The sequence below is a fragment of the Indicator indicator genome, chromosome 14 (genome assembly GCF_027791375.1).
Source record: "Indicator indicator isolate 239-I01 chromosome 14, UM_Iind_1.1, whole genome shotgun sequence".
NCBI lineage: Eukaryota > Metazoa > Chordata > Aves > Piciformes > Indicatoridae > Indicator > Indicator indicator.
Window position 1 is genome coordinate 5,989,081 of NC_072023.1, and position 19,739 is coordinate 6,008,819.

General features: G+C 43.5%; 1 protein-coding gene across 1 annotated transcript in view; it reads right to left on the reverse strand.

The window, feature by feature from the left end:
* Positions 1-19,739, reverse strand: part of GRIN2B (glutamate ionotropic receptor NMDA type subunit 2B) — a 173,253-nt gene that overhangs the window by 115,004 nt on the left and 38,510 nt on the right. Inside the window, exon 2 of the mRNA XM_054386527.1 lies at positions 4,573-5,171. Within this exon, the coding sequence (XP_054242502.1) occupies positions 4,573-5,171 (599 nt within the window). The remainder of the gene's footprint in view (positions 1-4,572; positions 5,172-19,739) is intronic.

Sequence of the window (19,739 nt, forward strand, 5' to 3'; positions counted from 1 at the left end):
TCCCATCGATTAAAATAACGAAATAAGCAGAAGGCTGCCTATAAACACATCCACCTCTGCCCACTCACTCCTCAGCAGCCATGGTGAAGGGAGAACAGATGAACTTTGCAGAATGTCTAGAAGGTTAGCAACTCTCTTGGAAGGGCCAGGAAGGGAGAACTGCACATCTGTGCATCTCTCCAGAGGAAAAATCTGTTAGAAACTCCTTCTCAGAAACACCTTTGTAATCTTCTCAGTCTTTGTAATCTTCTCAATCTGGTAGAGCGAGCAGAGAGCACAGTGGTTTGCAGGAAGCCCAGAAGCCCAGCCTTTGAGACAACTACAGACTCATCTGACTGGAATATTCCAACCAGATTTCTTTCTGGGACAATGAAGGAAACAATGAGCAGGTAATTGTTACTAGCAAAACAAAGAATGAAAGAGTGTAACTGAACTGGAAAACAGCACCTGGATGTTTGGATTCAAAATAATCACCTAAGCCTATTATCAGCATAAATTGAGGTAAACCCTTCACTAGAGGAAAAATTCTGCAAGAATCACTCAAAAATGCAACTGACAGTTCTTGCAGAACAAATCTTCCTTGAAGCATTACTTTGCTACTAGTCAGTTGTCTCAGTCATTGGGCTCATTTCTATGACAAAATCTGCAATGTTCAGTGGTCGTGATCATACTTCTGCAGGCCTGGCTTAACACAAAAGAGAGTCAGTTTCAAGACAGACAAGAAACAGTTGCTATGAGACCATTATTAATACAGGAAGATGCAGACCAAACATCTACATTGGCAAGAAATGGCATTTAGGTAACTGCCTTGTTTCTTTTTCTTCTTGCAGCCACACTTTGAGGGAAACTTTGCACAAGCACTTGCAAAACCAAACTGGAGGGACAATGGAAGAAGGGGGAAAGACAACAAAAAACTTCAGCTTTCTTTCTAAAGCTGAGAAACATTCAGCTGATTTTCTCCTTACACCTTGCTCAGCCACCAATTGATTTCTCATCGAGCAAGGCCATTTGATTTTAGCTGCATTCATAACCTCTACCTTTTCATAAAGAAAGCAAAAAAAAAAAATTCTAAGAAATGGTCAGGGATCAAAGGCAGATCTTGGGAAATGACTAATTCACAGTCTTAGTGTCGGAAGTGCCCCAGCTGAACCAAATTACCCATTTTTTCAGGTGGATGTGTCACTCTCCGATGAATGGGGCAAATGGGAAAATTCCTTCATCTCTTTGCCTCTCAGCTATGGATTTGAAGAAAATTGGACCACTTTGGATTAACTTCAAGAGTTTCTGAAACACCAGCTACATGGTGATGCATTACCTGAGGTCACATACACTTTGCAATCTCCCTAGATATCAAGCCCACGTACATACATTTCTCTGTTCTGTGTAGGCATGTAGAGGGAGAACTGTAAGATGCAGATGGCTGAATATAGTATTACCAGGTCCAAGGCAGGACTAAAATTAGTTTTCCAGAACCTTCAGTCCAATCCAAAGAAAGACAGGCCATGTCCCAGACAGGCAGGGACTGCTGCCTGCTGCACTCCTGCCTGCTATATAGAATGCACAAACGCTGTGCGATCTTAGTAAGTGGAAGGGGAAGATATAAAGCAGCCAGGTCTGCAGAACCTGTAATACCCCAGATAAACAAAGTATATCAGGAGAGGTTTAAAGCTTAGCACATAGAAAACTCCAGACAATTCAATGGGACTTAAAGGCATGAACACAGATTACAGCCATGAATCTCTGTAGGTGTTGGTTCAGTGAGGTGATCTTGTATCTTCATGTTTCTTCTATCCACTTCTTCCTCTCCTCTACCCTGCCTTCTGTCCAGATTCCAGGCTAAGGCTAAGCTTGAAGCCATCACATTGCTATTGAAACTTTGGATTTGTAAAGGCAGTGGCTGATTTTGGACACCACTAGCTTTTACACATCAAAAGGTGCCCCAAAGTAATTTGATTTGAATGGAAAACCAAGCACCTAACTCATTGAAGTCACAATTTTTAACTGCCTCACTCGGAAGTAGGGACAGGGTGGCAGCATTTGGGGAGGGCAGAACCCCAGACAGACAGAGAACAGACCAGTGCTGTTGGAGGAAAATTGAATATTTGCACTCACAGAAGCAACTGCAACACAGTGTAATTATTTCTGAGCTAGCTCAGGTGCCTGCAGCAATCTAGGCAGTGGCAGAATGGAGCTTGGCATGAACTAATTGACTCTACATCTTAGCAAGACTAATGTCAGCACCCAAACTATGCTGGGTATATCTACATGTATCTGCAGTCATTCCTGTGAATGCTGTGTACCCAAAGCAGACAATGGAGAAGGAACAGCATAATTTGGGCCATGAAGCTAATAAGCTAATACCTTCAAAAGTGGCAAGAACTGCTTTCATATAGGGTGCCCAGGCTTGAGGGCATGTCTATGCTGCACAACAATACTGTCATATTCAGAGAGTCAAGATTCGGTGAGCTGGGGACTTTTATGCAAGCAAAGAAGTGCAATGTAGAGACATTGGGTCCCTGAAACAGTGCAGATCTATGGGCATCATGTTTTGCACAGGCTAATATGGTGTCAACTGAATAAGTTAGCAGAAGGTCTCTGCAGAACATTGCATCACCTTTCTTACAAGGAGTCACATGGGAAACACGAGGGGCAATGGGTACAAGTTACTCCTGGGGAAGTTTCAATTGGAATCCAGAAGAAGGGTTTTCACCATTAGAATCTCCCAAGGGAAGTAATGGATTCCCCTACACTGGACAGCTTGACAGGGTGCTGGGCCATCTCATTTGAACTAGACTATTACCCAGAAAGGTTGGATCAGATGATCTTTGGGGTCCCTTCCAACCTGGCATTTTGTGATTCTGTGACCACATGGCAAGTAACAACATTTTATTTTCCAGAAAACTGCTGGAAAGATACATCACAGCTCCTCCTGAAAATCCCTATTCATTTGGAAAGGCAAAGCAACAGCCTGCCTTGGTGCCATTTCTGATACCTTTGCATATATTTTCTCTGCTTAATCATTTAATCACAAACCACACCTTACCCCTAAACCTAGCTGGGAAGGAAACTGAAAGCATTGGGCACTCTTCGTTGTTCCAAGGCTTGCATAAAACAAAAGGAAGAGGAAGTAAAGGCAACAAGACCTGGTAATATGTCAATGGATCATAGAGAAAGAGAGTAAATAGCAGATAGTATTATGGATGACAATAATAATGGGTCAAAGAACAGACTTTTATTTCAGTCCCCACCTTTCAGGCAAAGGAAAACCTGCTTTCTTGTCTGCCAGTCCCTCTGCCTAGTACAGCTGACACTGAAGGGTGACAGCATGCAAACCAATCCATTACATTTACTCTGTTCCCTGATTCATCATGACAAATGAGCAAAATGCTGAGCACTGTGGTCACCTCTCCAGACGGCTACTGCCTGGATTCCCCTTGTCCTGGTACAAAATTTGCCCAAGATTTTTGCATGTAAAATACTAGAGAATGACAGCTGACTAAGGCAGGGGCATCTGGCTAATTGCAGATACCACCTCCCCCAGTTCTTCCCAGTCTTGTTATCTGGGTTGCTTAGCGACATTCAAACTCCAGCTGGGACAGAAAGGAAGATCTAGCAATCAGAGTGCTGTTCTAGAGCTTGTTCCACCACAGGCTTTCTCTATGACCTTAAACAGGTACCTTAGCACTGTTTCTTCAGCAAATCTGAATCTGGATCAACAGAAGATGTTCATTCAAACAGGTTTTCCCTATTTTAAAATTCTCTTTTCCATCTAGAAAAAACTTGTACTTCTGATGGAAGGGCCCAGGGTCTCTGCATAATGTGCTCCAGAGGGAATGGAACCCAGATAACACAGCAGACAATGGCCAACAAGATGCCAACAAGCTGGGTGATAGCACAAATAATACTTAAGTATTCTTAAGACACCCAAGGGCTTTAAAGGCTTCAAGTAGAAAGCAGAAGCTGAACAGAGCTGTTGACTAACTTTCTCTGCATCTCTTAGTTCTGTAGATATCTTTGCACTTCCTTCTCTCCTATAATTCAGAGCTAATGGGCAGCAGGACACATGGCTCTCAGACAAAAGATGCAATGAAACTATTCCAGGTGCATTAAACAACTATCACCTCTAAAGGACACCTGCTTCCATAGTGCTGGTGCCTGGAAGAGAACCTGGAGCCTTCTAAATTTCAATACAAAAATCCCCACTGCTTGTAGCAAGAACCCACCTGGGAGTTACAGACCCATTCATACAAAGACCTCCAAGAAGTTCAGTGCTGTTACAAAAGTAAAAATTGGGGCATGGAGGGGCACACTTAGATTTTTGCACTATGCCTGCCTTGTTCCTGTTGCTCCTGCTGGCTGCCCCCTGTGTTGCATGGAGGCTTTCTAACAGGGTGACAGTACTGCCACTCATGACAAACAGTAACACAGGTCCCACCATCGGCACGCTTCCCCTTGCCCAGAATCTGGCCAACATTGCCCAATGCCCCAAAGTGTCACATGACCCAGAAGAATGATTTTGGCCTCAGAGGTCCTCTGTGACCCCTCTTTTATCAGGCTAGTCCCTTCCCTTACCTGTTGAGCATGTTGGACTGGTAAATCCTTTTCTCCTGGGTGTTGTAACAGCTGCTCTTGGGTTCAGGGATGAAGCTGTGTTCAGACAGCATATCAGAAGCAGCCGTGGTGATTATGGCTATTCCATCCCTCACTCTGGCAGGAAGACCATAGTCCCATTCATCATATGAGACAGAGATGAGCCCGGTGGGGAACTCGGATGGCACTGTGTCTGTATCCCCTGCCACCAGGCTGGGCACGATCCACGTGTAACCATAGCCTGTCAGACCCACAGAGTTGGCCACCTCAAAAATGTAGGTGGCCTCTTCCTTTGTGCAGTAGAGGAGGATAACAGGGCTTTGGAGCTTCTTGAGCTGGTTCTGGATCTTTGAGTCCCCATCGTCCAGGGACATGTCCAACAGGAGGACCTCCTCCAGTTCCCAACCCACAAAACTGTGCTCAATGGTACTCCGGATCTTGTTCACAAAGTCCTGGTAACCAGGGAAGTAAGTAGTGACAATGGAGAAGATGTACCAGTCATATTCTTCCATTATGTTGAGCATGACAGAGGCTTGCTGTTCTATTGATGGGCCAAACTGGAAGAACATGGATGACTCATCCTACAACAAGAAGTCAAAGAGAGAAAAAGAAAACAAGAATAGGTCAAAGGAAATAAACAGCATTCCTAGTCAACCCGTTAAACATGGAGCGGGAAGGCACACAGCCAGAAACTTACACTTCATGTCCTGGCCAGAGCTGAAGAATTTTTAACTTTAAAAAATTTAAGTGAAGCAGTGGGAAGGAAGTAAAAATCTTTTTATGACCAGCTGTTCTTCTTTTATTTTTAAAGGCAGGTTGCCAAAATGACTTAAACGTTTCAAACGTTAGGCATGATTCTAACAGACAGGGAACAAGTGGTACACAAGTGAGGCCAGAAAAAGAAAATATATACAAAATATTTCATGGCTGTAAAAATTACCAGCTAAGATAATCAAGAAATTATCATCACCTTTTATGTAATATAAACAGGATTCACAGCAGCTTTGGTTTTGATTTAGTTTGGGACAGTCAATCTAATCTGAGTATCCAGACTGAAGAGTAGGTAAAAATCATTGAAATAGCTCTGAGGGACTCGACTGCAAACTCTTCTCAAAACAAGCAGTAGCACAGAATGCTACAGTTGTGAAGACTCAGTCCCAGAACATCATAAAACATGTTAAAATGAAAAAAAAAAAAAACTCTAAATTATCATGGGGTTTTGGTCACACTGTGTTTTAGAGAAATGTCAGCTCAGTATTTCTTTTGCTGTAGCTTTCATATCTTCCTACCACAGCAGGTTTGTCTTTGCAGAAATCAGAATTTGTACCATTTTATAACCTCCAAAACTCAATGGGAGTTCTGCACAGATTTCAGCTCTCCAATGGTATAATGCAAGACTTTTTCATCTTGGGCTTTCACAAGATATCAGGCTTTCAAATTTGTGACAGATGCTGAGAATCCAAATCCCTACTTTTGCCAAATTCAGGATGGAAAAAATGGAGAAAACCTTTCCCAGTATGCTTTCCTATGGATTGATCTTTTACTTTTTAAAATCAGCCACAAACTCCCACTGACTTGGGTAGAGTAGGATTGGATCACAAACAAGCAAACAAACAAAGGCAGAATTAAACGATAACTCTCTGCAGAGATTCCCATTATAATGAGGAAGTTCTCCAAATCAAATAATCACTTTTGGAAATAAGATAGCAGCTCTGTCTTCTCTCAATGAGCTAGAAGAGCTGAACCAGAGAACCAAAAGGAGATAGTCAGCAGGTTTAGACCTGGGAAATTTCAGTGTGCAAATACCTGAAGATATTCACATTTAGAACATCTCTCTAATAAATTTACTCTGCCACAGTGTGGCAGGTAAAGCTGGTTTTCAAGAGGGATGTCAGTTCATCATCCATCCATCCATCCTTTTTTTTTTTCCCACACATGGTTTTGATTTCCTATAGAAATTTTCTTTATTGACAAAATATGCCATAGCATGGCAAATCCAGAAAACAAACTCTGATCCTGCACCCAGGCTGAAGCTGGTTTTGTTTTAATTTCTTAAACCCCCTATGGGTCACATCCTATAGAGAAGAGTCTTGCTCACAGAGCCCTATGCCTCTCTTCTGAGGTTTGGTGATTAAACTCTGTGCACTTCCTCCACACAGCTCACCACCCACTTGTGAAATTACAGCTAGGGATTTTTTTTTTTGCTCATTGGAAAAATAAATGTACAGGAAAAGAGAGGGGAAAACAAGGAAAGGGAAAGAGGAAAAAAGAAGGAAAGGGAAAGAGGAAGAAAGAAGGAAAGGGAAAGAGGAAGAAAGAAGGAAAGGGAAAGAGGAAAAAAGAAGGAAAGAGAAAGAGAAAAAAACAAGGAAAGGGAAAGAGGAAAAAACAAGGAAAGGGAAAGAGGAAAAAACAAGGAAAGCGAAAGGGGGGGAAAAGGGAAGGAAAAGAGGAAAAAGAACAGGAAAAGAGAGAAATAAAGAACAGGAAAAGAGAGAAATAAAGAACAGGAAAAGACAGAAATAAAGAAAAGGAAAAGACAGAAATAAAGAAAAGGGAAAGACAGAAATAAAGAAAAGGGGAAAGTAAAAAGAAAACATAAAAGCAAATAGGGGGGAAAAAAAAGAAAAATAAGAAAGAGAGGAGAAAAAGAGAAAGAAAAAATAAAATAAAAAGAAAACAGCAACAAATTGGAGACTAGTCAAAAAAGCCAGGAGCCGCAGAGGAGCCTCTCAATCTGTGGCAAACATCATAGTTCCTATCACTGGAATTCATCCCCTTCTCCCAGAATTGTGCTCAAGAACAGAAATTACTCCTTCAATATAGAGATACTTCCTTTTCTTTAAAGCTTATGGAAAAAATCCAGAAAGCCAGAAGAAAGACTATGTGATTGTCACAGCACCTGTCAGAGTTTGAAGACAGCCTGAACAGGCAGCTCCAATACCTATCATTACCCTGTGCCTTTGAAAGCCACCTGTACTGAACTGAATGCTAGCCTTAGCATTACAGGTAAAGGCAAGACAGCTACATCAATTTGTAGCATTAATTTTTATATTAAATTCACCAAAACCTTTTCTATGCTTACCTATAAGAACCTCTGAACAGACTGCAAATTCCCAGTTTCTAGCTGAAAGTCCAAGACCTTTTGAATTTTGGGAACATCTGACCACACACACAAGTGTATAGCTCAACTGTTGAAGGGAATTTGACCACAAAGGGAAAAGAGATCATGATTCCTTACGAACCAGAGTGCATCAGAACATCAAAAATCAATACACCAAATCCATAGCTTTATCAGAACTGTCAGGGGTTGTGTTGAATCTGCTGATATTCAGTACCATCATGCCAGCTTCAAAATGAAAGCTCTGGATGGAGCAAAGTGCCAGAAGGCTTGAAGTTCAGATTGTAACACTAGAGGCTTCCTGTTCTAGTTGCTGCTTCTGGTTCTTGGGGTTTGGAGTGTTGGTGCTTTCCACTGGACTGGCTTCTGCATGTTGCTGCAAATAGGCTAAGGTAATTGTGCTTTGTATCACTTCCATTACTCTTTATCTCAACCCAGAGGGTTTCTCTCTGTGTGTGTGGGGGTGTGTGTGTGTGTGTGTGTGTGTTACCTTACCTCCCAGTCGTGTGGGGAGAGAAGGGGGCTTGCAAGACCAGGCTGTGTTAACTCAGGACAACAACCCAGCTAAACAATTCCTCTCCACCAAGACATGTAAAGACCCCTCCTTAAATCAAACTCTTGAGTAACTGCTTGCTTTTCTATTATAGAAGCAGCAAAAAGAGGTACCTTCTATTCAAACTGAGAACATTTAGAGGGTGTGAGCCAGTCTAGCTTTTGGCTTGCCAAGATGTGTCTTGGCACTTAATCACCCCAATACTTGGGCTAGCCAAATGATTTTCATTCCCCAACCAACTCAGCACTCTGAAAAGAGAGGGACGAGGGAGGAAGAACAGTCACAGTGTAGAGGAAAGTGTCCCTCATAATAAATCAGGAGAACTGCTGATAGAGCTGGATGGGAGTCTCAGTAAGTACCTTTTGGGGCACAAAAAGCAAATTAAGAAGTCTACCTGAGAGCCACAATTTCCTTCTTCTCTTTTTTTAACACACCTGATGGTAGGTCAGGAGAAAGAGAGGGACCTAAACTGAGAGAACCACAGGGCTATCAAAGCAGGAATTTGATCCAACTGTGGTGTCACACTGAAAGCTTTTAAATTGGAGATATCAATAAGTAGGGGAAGGTATCATTTTTGCACATATAAACCCCATACAAATATTTATTGCAATCTAAAACCAAAAAGAAATATTTTACCCCTCCAGACATGAAAGTTTTTACAGAACATTACAAGCTCCTATTTTTCTTCTGCAGAAATTTCATGCCCTCCACCTCTCCTTTTCACACTGGAACAGTCGGCACTGCCACTGGGAGACAGATTCCTAGGTTTGGGATAAGGATAGGCTGAGTTCAAAGCAGAAGCAGCCCCTCACACTACACATCATCCATGTGAAATACAATCCCCTGGCTAAAGGAAAAGCTTGTCTTTCTCCTACAGCCCTTTCATCTGCAAGCCCAGGCTTCTCATAGCAAACCGCTGAAAGAGACAGAAAGGTGCTGCAGGGTCTCCCTTACTCGGTCTGAAAGAATAGAAGCTCTGCTACGGGATCTTAATACCTCCAGAGATCCTAATGCTCCTCCTGCGCTGTCACCCTGCAAGGTCAGGAATCGGTAGTTTGCTGTGCTGAGCTGAGCTGGAGCCGATCAATTGACACAGCACCACTCCCCAGCTAACAGATGGCTTCCCACAGAAAATCTGCTCAGAGTTTGCTGCTACTGGGACAAGAATGGCTTCCTGGAACCTCCTGCACACTTAACCCCCCAGATGAGGAGGCTGGATTGCACATGGTGAAAGTTCGAAAGCACTCACCATAAAGCCTTCCTTTGGAGACTCATGGTTGGTTCCTAGGTGGAAGGAAGAGGATTTGTGGAGATGGCACAAGGTTTAGAGAGCAGCCATGCATTATTGCTACCAACTCTTGGTTGCCCAGGGCCTTCAGTTTCTCAGAAGCAAGGCCAAGGTCCGATCCCCCCACACTCTGGATGCAAGCCCCCAGCAAGGCTGCAGGTGACTTCTCCAAGAGCCCTCCTGCAGCTGCACCATCACTGCCATTTAACGAACCATTTACCTCAGATGTGGCAGGAGAGGTCCCCAGGGTGCTTTTCTCACAAGTTCCTTCCTTACAGCCTCTCTGGATTCCCCAGGCAAGCAAAAGCAATTACTGCCTCACAAACAACATCCTATTATCCAAAACAAAACTGTTCCCTCGTGTGGAGCAGGTTTAAGAACACCCCTAAAGCAGAGGAACACAGGATCTTCAAAACTTGCTGCAGTAGGAGAGTCATCTCCAAGAACCAGAGAGCATTCCACCATACCATCATGGGGAATGAGAAGATCAGCATGTTAACGATTCCTCTGTGCAACTTACCTGAATGCAGTCTGGTTCTGTGCACCATCCTCCCATTTCTGGGCTCCCAACAGGTTTTTTGGTACTGGTGGCAAATTTCTTTAGCTCCAGTCCAAATGCCAGGTCTCACCAGGGCCAGGTATGTTAAATCATGCACAAGGAATTTGAGTGAGGAACAAATCAAAAGCATGTGTTGTTTTCTAAGATTTGGAAAAGTAAATCATGCTTTTGCAAAATTCCTTAGGCTGCTGTCTCCATGTGGATGCAGGAGAAACACAATTTATGCTGTGCTGGGAGTAGCCCCTTTTTAGTAGGCTTTTGGAAACAGCAATATTTCTTACCCCACTTGCTGATGCATTAAGATTCCTGTGCAACCATAATCTAAAAACTGAGGTCTGTCCTTCCCTTCCTTCCTGGTTTGCAAAAGGGATCCTGTGAGACCTTCTACTGTCTCAAACAACGTGCAGGGATACCTGACCTGAATACACAAGGCAATGGCTTTTGATGGCCCTCAGTAGCTCTCAATGACTTCCTCTCTGGAGCTACTGGCCAGAACTGTTCGTGTAGATGGTTTAACAATGGGAAGAGAACTTCTGCATTGGTGGAATTCTGTCTTTTCCTTGCTCTAAACCACTGCAACTGGGCCTTGGAAAGCCCTGTGCAGGCGTTACACTGGAGGGGCCTTGTGCAAATCCGTATGGGCTCCCCTTGTGAATTGGGAGGGGCCCCTGCTGGATGTACATCTGCCACCAAAGAACTTGGACAAATCTCCTGAAGACATCACTGGATCCAAGGGTGGATCCTGTTTCTCTGTGACTTATGTCTCTCCCTCCCTCTCTCTCTTCTCTCCTTTTTCTTACTATTTCCTTCTCCTCTTGTCTAAGCACACGTCTTTAAGACACATGTGACCAAGATCTTTCTCATCAGGCTCCTTGGATCACATAAACAGAGCTCATCAGCTGTTTGGAGTCCATTCACCTTCACTCACTCCAAGAGAATTTTTTTAACCCAGCATGACCTCCTCACTACCCAGGGTTGGGTTGGGAAATCAGGTCATGACAGAATTCTATAAGGTCCTAATGACTCAGGCCACTATCACTTCCCAAAGCCCTCTTCTCATTTTCCTGATTTAGAAGAAAAGCTGTTCATGTGTCTTTACTACAGACTTGATTTGCAAAATTCCTCTATGACCTGCAGACAAATCACACAGAGCTGCCTCTTGTTTAGTGTTCAGCACTGCCTATCACATATTTTGTGGAGACAAAATGGAGTGAGCAAGCACCAAATAACTTCTGGGAAAACACAGACCTTAATTTCCCTTTCTATGCTTTTCTTTCCTTCAAAACTGAGCCACCACTGCGTACCTATTTGTCACAGTCCTGGTGGGATACCTGATTCAGTGGGAGTTTTATTGTTCGTGATGGAAAATGCCACAACAGTTCAAAGACTTATAATTAAATTTTCTATATTTCTGAGTCCCATTTGTTATAATAGATTTGACAGGAAATCAGGATCTTTGTTGCTTAAGTGTTTATTTACTCCTAGTTATTCTTACCACAAATGCATCACTGCCTCAGGCAAGCCTGCAGTCAGGATGTTCTGCCTGTTTATATTTTGCCCCCACGTGTAATTCTTTTTTTTCAGTTTTCAGTGACCCAATACAACAAAACTCTCTAACATTACATGCTGCTTCATCCCGTGCAAGTCCTTTCCTTGAGTGCTTGCAGTAGAAACTATGAGAGCACAGTGACATTAGAGCCATGGCACAATGTTCCTGTGGTAGAAGTAGCATCTAGAAGAGCATCTCTGTGTCTCTCACTCTCATAGTTGATCACATTTCCATAAATAGACAGCATAACCTATTCAAAGTAAGGTTAAAGTATATCAATACCTCTCTGCCTAATCGATACTAGTTAGTAGGATTTAAAACCTTTCTTGTCTTATTGGATCTGGTTCCCTAGGATATTTCCCATTTTGGCTTGGACAGCAGATGGAGCAGATGACCTCCTTCAATCCTTCCCCAGTGCTCTGATTCACTGATGAGTGGATCGTGCTTGGTGAAAATCCTCAGAGCTGCCCTGGGAACGTGCCATCAGTGAGAAGTTCACATTTGTAAGACGCAGAAGCGTGGTTTATATAACCATGGCATTTATCAGTTCCCTCCCTTGTTCTCATCATAAGTGCTGATCATTGCTAGTATTACTTGACAGAAGGATACAGAGCTCAGAGAAGTGAGCACAGTGAAGGGAAAACCCCAGTTCAGAGTCCCTACTGATGGAAAGGTGGGTAGGACATCCTGCAATGAGTTAGTGGAGGGCTGTAAGATCCCTCTCTTTCAGGAGTGCATGTTGCTGTCCTCTTCCCCCTACTAAGCAGGGCATACAAGTGACCAAGAAAGAAGGCACAGACCTAGCAATCAGGAGAATGATTGTTCACTCTCTAGGTCTTCTCTGGAAGCCACAATCCCTGGTAACTATTGAGAATACCTGTATTATGAAGTCTATAGAGTTGCTGGAGCTGCTTGGTTTTGTTACCCTGGTAAATGGTAACAAATGTGCCAAGACTCACAAGTACAATGACATTACCTATACACATAAGTTATTATCATATACACAGACCCCAGTCATGGCTTGGACACTGATCCCTCTGTAGCAGCAGAAACATCTGCTGCAGAGCCCTGGCACGGGGGCAACTGTCTAAGTGCTGCAGCACCAAGGAATTCCTGAGAGCTGCAATAAAAAGGTCTCTGATTAAAGATGACTCAAGGGCTGAGAAAAGCTGATTTCCACTTTCCATTTAAGGGTCTATAGAAATCACTCGTTCTAAGCGTTTTCCAACGGAGGAAGACAGAAGATACCCTAAATTCTGTCATCTTCATCTGGGGAGTGTTTCACTCCATACCACATGAAATTAATAAAAAAGATGAAAGAGTCCAAAAGTCGTTTGGCTAAGGAGAGTGCATCATTTGTGAATTTTATACACAGCTGCTGGCCAAAGCAGGCTAGTATATGATGTTATGCCATAGCAGCTTCTCAGAGCATCACCTATGGATGCCAGCACTTTTTCATGAAGGGGAAAAGGCAATTCACAAGCTGCCAGGATAAACAGTTTTCACACCAGGCTTCCTGCATTTCCATTTTCACCTCTGTATGTGTGTGCTTCCTTGTTTGATGAGCTTACATGGATGGAGTAAACCACGGGTCACTCTGGGTAGATTCTGACTACCAGGTGCCACTGTTACACCATGCTGGCAGCCTGCACAGTGCAGCCTCAGACAAGCCCACTAGGAAAGTTTGACAGCCTGATATTGCCAGCCCAAAACAGCTAGAGGAAAGTCAAACTGCACCATTACTCATCCATCCAATTACATCATCGTGTTTGCCTGGGTCTTCTTTTCTGGCCATCTTACCCTCCAGACTAAGGACTAAATTTTGACTATTAGCTGAATAGGGTGTCACTGATATAGCCATATTAATCAATAGCAGTCATAAAACTATCCAGCACTCTTTAAAAAGTCCTGTTACAGTATTTGGCAAGATGTCATGGAATAAATTTCTCAAATCAGCTATCCAGGGTGAAATACTAGTTCTTTTTATAAATTCTAAATTAACTGCTGTTCCATTTCATCAAGTATGCCTTTGGTCTCTTATTATGAGAAAACCTTATTATGAGACAAGTCTTCAAATGTTCTATTTAGATAAGCCCTAGAAGTTCAGCATTGCATCTTCTGAGCCTTTCAGGAGCTGAAGACCTCTTGCCATGGTCCAGCTGTGGACAAGTCAGCGTGTCTATAAGGGCCTCCATTCCCCTTCTGTCTCATGAAGTAGTGATACCTCCTTTCAAATTCTGCATTGCTTAGACATTAACCTCCTGTGGGCATGGCTGTTTGTTGCTCTGCATCTTAACACATGGCACCTACAGTCTTGATGATGCCAAGGTCTATTCAGCCTGTGTGGATAGAGTGAAGTGGACTGTGCCCATGCTCTGAGCTTGCTGGACCACAGCTGAAGCAAAGCAGTCAGTTTAAGGTAATTTTGTACCAGGGTTTAATCTTTTCCTAGAGGCTGGCCTTATTAACCAGTTTAGACAATTTTCAGTGCATTGATGAAGCTTACATACCTTTTGGGTCAGAGCTGGCTTGCCTCAGAGAGCAAGTGGAGGCAAAGTCTGTGTATATGTGCCCTCTACTTTCCTTAAGGCAAGGAGCAGTAAAAGGCTTCAGCCTCATCTCTTCTGCCCAGTAGGAAATAAGCAATGCTTTTACTCAGAAGCAAAATCCAAAAAAAACCCCACCCACAAACCTTACTTAAAATGGGAGAGCTCTCTAGCAAGGGGACAAACCCAGAGGGCTGAGATCTGACATGATTACATGGACTCCAGATTTCTCACTGTCCCATACCTGGCTGCCTCTTCTCTAGGAGAGTCAAAATTGATGCTTGGTCCCAGTCACCAGCAGAGTTTCCCTGGCAACCACAAACAAGTAATGCAGCCACGGCCATAAGCTCCTTGCAAGAGCTTTAGCTCATTGCTCCCTGCAGCTCCATGTGGGGCACAGCAGAGGCTGTGATAGCTGGGGTTGGGTGTCACTACCCTCACCCCAAAGCGGTACTCATCCCCCAGCAGCCTGCTGGAACTTCAGAGATGCTCAAGAAGAAGAGCAGGGCTGATGGACCACCCACTTGGACCCTGTGTCAGGTAAGTAGGAGCAGGCAGGAGTCAGGTCAAGATTTCTCCTCAGCATGCCCACCCAGGCCTCCTTCTCCAGGGCTGGCTCCTGACTGCCTTGGTGCTCCTTGGTGCTGTTTTGTTATGTGCTGTGAGAGGAAGAAGTGAAGCACATGTGCTGCCTTCCTTGCTTCCCTGTATTCACACTGCTCACTCAGTCCCACAAGAACTGCTAGCCCAGGTCACTGGCTTCCTGCCAGGAAAGGGACACAACAAAAGTCAGAAAGAATTCTCTTAACCATAGGAAAAAGCATTCAGCCAATTCATATTCAACTTCCTGACATTGTGAGGATCCAACACAACTCACCTGCACCCTCCAAATCAGATCCTATCGTTCTGGAAAGGAGGTGTTGCTTGCTCAAAATACACCTCTTCCCCACTCTGAGGTCTCCCAAACCTGACCCACCCCAGCTTGTTCCAACCTGTGTTTTCCAGCATGGACTGGAACAGGAGCAATGTCAAACCTTTGCTTTGGATCAGGCAAGAAAGCAGCTCTGTGTGGTGCATTTTATGAGGGACTTTGCCACCTCCCTTATACTGCCATGACAGCATGAAAGAGACTGGGCATAAAGTAAACAGTACCCTGGTCCAGTTTGCTTTTGACAGGCTGCTGGCAAACAGCTGTCTCATTAGCACATAGCATGTATGTCTGCACCAGGCAACACAAGGCACACAAATCATGAGCTGGCCCTAAGGTATTCATGTGTTGGTACTGTTTGGAAGCTCCAGCTCAGGTCCAGTAGAGCTGTCATGTCAGGAGAGTGAACTAGTTAAAATCCTGGCTTTCATCGCCATGGTGACACTCCTCCTGGTATCAAATTCTCTAAGCCTGAGGAGAAGAACCAGAGGTGGATTCCTTAACCTTTGGGCCTGTACTCTGGATTCAGCCCCTGCTTTGGAAAGTGACTCTGTCACTGTGTGACTAGAGTCCTCAGCTGGAACAATGAACGAGGATTTCAATATGCAGCCTCATCTGTTGTGCTTGAAGGCCTGATCCCCATCAGCTGGCTTTGGCCAGAGCTAGTTATCTCTCATGCTCCAGGATGGATGAAAGCATGGGAACAGGGAAGGGGAAGTTATTAGCTCCCCTAGTTTGTCCAGGGGGGGTCTTGTACTGTTTATCAATTGTAAATACCTGTAAATATTGTATATTTTGTGCATATTCATTGCATTTCATTGTAGAATGTAGTTTTGCTTGTAAATACAACTTCATTTGCTTCCAACTGAGCTGGTCTGGCAATTCAATGTTGGGGGGGAATTTTCAATCCACCACACAATACCTATGTTCTTCCTACCCAGCTCTCCTTCCTGATCAGCCAGCAAGCAGTGCCTCTGTTGGAGAGCTGTGGTCATGCCTGTCTTGCTCATCTAATTGATTCACAAAGTTTTAAATTATTATCGATTCTCCTCTTCCCCACTGTGGAGACTTTGAGACCAAAAAAGCACATGGAGTTATTTACACAGATATTAGAAAGGAAAGAAACTCCCTCCTCAAATGTTCTTCTTAAGCTCCCATCTATTAAGTCTCAGAAACACAACAGGAAGTTTCCTACAGCTTTATAGACTAAAAGACTCACAATTGTATGAAGTCCCCTGCACGTACACATGCCCATCCAAATGTTTGCAGGATGTTCTGCCAAATCCACACCTGCTAAATTATTGCTTACTATTATTTTGTATTGGGATCGTAGCTCTTAGATCCTTTTATTTGCTCTGATGATTAGCATTCATTTGCCATACCCCTTGCTGCTATGAGACTGAGGCAGAAATTGTGTCAAGCCTTCTATTCAAGGAAAAGCCATTTTTGAGCTCCAATGAATTGCAAGTTGTTTTTATTAAAGGACTGGACCATAGGAGACTTGAAGAGCTAGAGCTTGTAAAATCCTCACAGTTCCAGAAACAATTCACATTCATGGTTGCTACAATGGTTGGTGCTGTAGGGCCCATTATATCCCTCTCCCTGATCTAAGCACATGAGCAATTACACTCCTCAAAGTCTGGCAAATAGGATTTGGAAAAAGGAATCAGTCCATCTGACTTTGCAGCAAGGGTGTTATGGGTTTCATTTATGTGCTTCTTTTTTGGCTGCAATGGAAGTCAACAAGCCCATTCCTCCTCAGCTTAACTTTGTGCCAGCACACGTAATCAAATTCACTGTTTTATCTACACTTACCTGCACATTAACTGCACATATATATATTCAATATGCCCTTGACATAACTTAAAAGCAGCAGCATAATAAATAAGATTATCTTTTTGTACTCAAATTCAAATTTTTCTATCTCTATTAGGCTTTGTACTTCTTTAAACAAAACCCAAGGCTGGGACTGAACTGCCATATCTCTTTCAAGATCACACACGCACACGAGGCACCGAGATTTCTGTTGAGGATCGGCACAGCAAAGAAAGGGATTGATGGAGCTGCAAAAGAATTTGCCTCTGCTGGCCGTTAATAATAAGAGTAACAAAAGCATCTGAAAAAAATAAAAGCCAGGGTGAGGCTTGTAAGGTATAGAAATAGCTCTTTGACTGACTCAAAGGCAAAGCTGATGCATCTTGTTTTCCTGCATCTCCCGTTGTCAGTCCTCTTTCTTAACCACATGCTCCAGCACAACAGGGGAGTGGGAAAGTGGATGGAAGCATCAGCAGGAGCTGCAGTAAGCCAGCAGAAACAAGCTATTCAGTCTGAGCATTGCCTGGCCAGGGCCAATGACAAAAGATGAACAAATGAAAATATGAGAGGGCAAAGAAAAAAGTCATGTCCAGGACTGTACCTCCTGCAAGGGAAAAATCCATTGGCTGTGATGCATTGCCTTTCCCTTCCACTTTGTATCACTCTGTCTCATTATCTCCTGTCTTCCTGTACATAGCTGCCTCCAGGTTCTTCAGTGCATACAGGTGTGTATATATATACACATACACAAGCAGAGTGGCTCATCTCCAATATGCCAGTTCCACTCCAACTCAGGCTGGCAGCACCCAAAGTGGATTAGCATCTGAGAATGATCCCTGTGAAATGAGGTGATGGTGCAGTCCAGCCTTACTGAAGATTAGTGTCTACATCACACACATGCGTTCAGAGCTAATTAAGCCTCTGGTTAGCACTCTCAGAAAGATGCCAAGGATTACACAGGATGTTTCACTACACAGCCCTGGCCACAGCCCAGAGGAAGAGAGTTTGCCTGCCTTCAAATTGTGGGTGTAAGCGTTGGAGACCTAGTTTTAACAGACTTTATTCTTCCTGATGAAGTACAGTCCTTCAGGACTCATCTTTTATTGAGGCAAGTAGTCACCTAATTAACATACACCCAAATGATCTGAGTTCAAAAGAAAAACAACAACAAAACCAAAAACAAACAACAAAAATAAAACAAACAAAAAAAAATCCCAACAAAACTGTCTTTCTCTTATGGAGGTCAGAAGAAGGAATACACGTGGGAAAGGGGTAGCCACACAAAGGTTTATTTTAGGGTGCAGCTAAGCAATTCTTAATGCTGAGACTATGTCATCACTCTGGTCATCTAGCTTCTTTTTTTTTGTTTTAGTTTTGATAGTAGGAAGAAGTGCCTTTTCTTCTTTTCATGCAAAACCTCTGAATACCTGCCTCCTGAGAAGTACTGAACTGAAAAACCTTTTCTTCAAGCTTGGTGACTAGTGCAAGAAGCTCGACCTTTTCATTATCTCACTGGATGCAGGTTGTGTACACTCCTACACTACATATCTGTCTGCACTGCGTAGAACCCTGCAGCACTCACTGTGCACGTTTCATCTCAGACAACATTCTCCTCTGTGCTAAGAGAAGAAGAATCAGAGTTCAAGGACTATGTACGTTCATCATCTTGGCACTGGTGCTCTTCAAGGCATGAAGCTGGGCAGAGTGGGCATGCTCGGTGAATGAAGCACACTGCGTGGCAGATCTTAACCCTGTGCTCTGCAGCCTGTTTGGTGTCCAGCTGCTCTTGGTATGTTACCCAGTAATTTCCAAGGTCTGGTAATAGATCTCTTTCACTCATCAAGCTAATCCCACTAACTTCAAGTTCATACCTCATCTCTAGGTGAAACTGAGAATGTGATCAGGATCCTTGTGCATTCAGCAACAGGCTATGGACACAACCTCTCTATTCATCAGTGGGTAAACATGCCCTTTACAAATATCCCTCAGTGGCCTTCTTTCCAATGGAATCTCTCTTTATAACGTAGCTCTAGGATATCCAAGGAAGAAAAAGTATGCAACATAGAATCATAGAATTGTTAGGGTTAGAAGGGACCTCAAGGATCATCTAGTTCCAAGCCCCCTGCCACGGGCAGGGACACCTCACACTACATCAGCTTGCTCAGAGACACATCTAGCTTGGCCTTAAAAATCTCCAGGGATGAGGCTTCCACCACCTCCCTGGGCAACCTGTTCCAGTGTCTCACCACCCTCATGGGGAAGAATTTCTTTCTAACATCCAATGTGAATCTACCCATTTCTATTTTTTTTCCATTCCCCCTAATCCTATCACTACCTGACACCCTAAAAAGTCCCTCCCCAGCTTTCTTGTAGGCTCCCTTCAGACACTGGAAGGCCACATTGTTAGGCATTCATATGTTTTAAAATGTACGTAGTCCATCCATACATAAAGAGCTGAGGATGTTAAACCTTTTTTTACAGGGAGCTTTCTGAAGGCCCTGAGTTCCTCTGCAGCTGTCTGCTGTGGGGGACTTTGCACATTGCTATGTAAAAAGGAAATTGTTGGGTTCCCAGAAGATTTTCATTTCGTTCCATAAGCACTTTGTTTCAGCAAAGATTAATCATCCAAGCCCTTCTGGTCTTGGACACAACCCTTTTCAGAGCTCTTCTAAACAGGGCTGTTTATTTTACTCACTACAACCTTTAGAAGCCTGGTGAGGCTACTGTTGGCCTCCTCTCACAAGTAGCTAATGACAGGACAAGAGGTAATGGCCTCAGGCTGCACCAGGG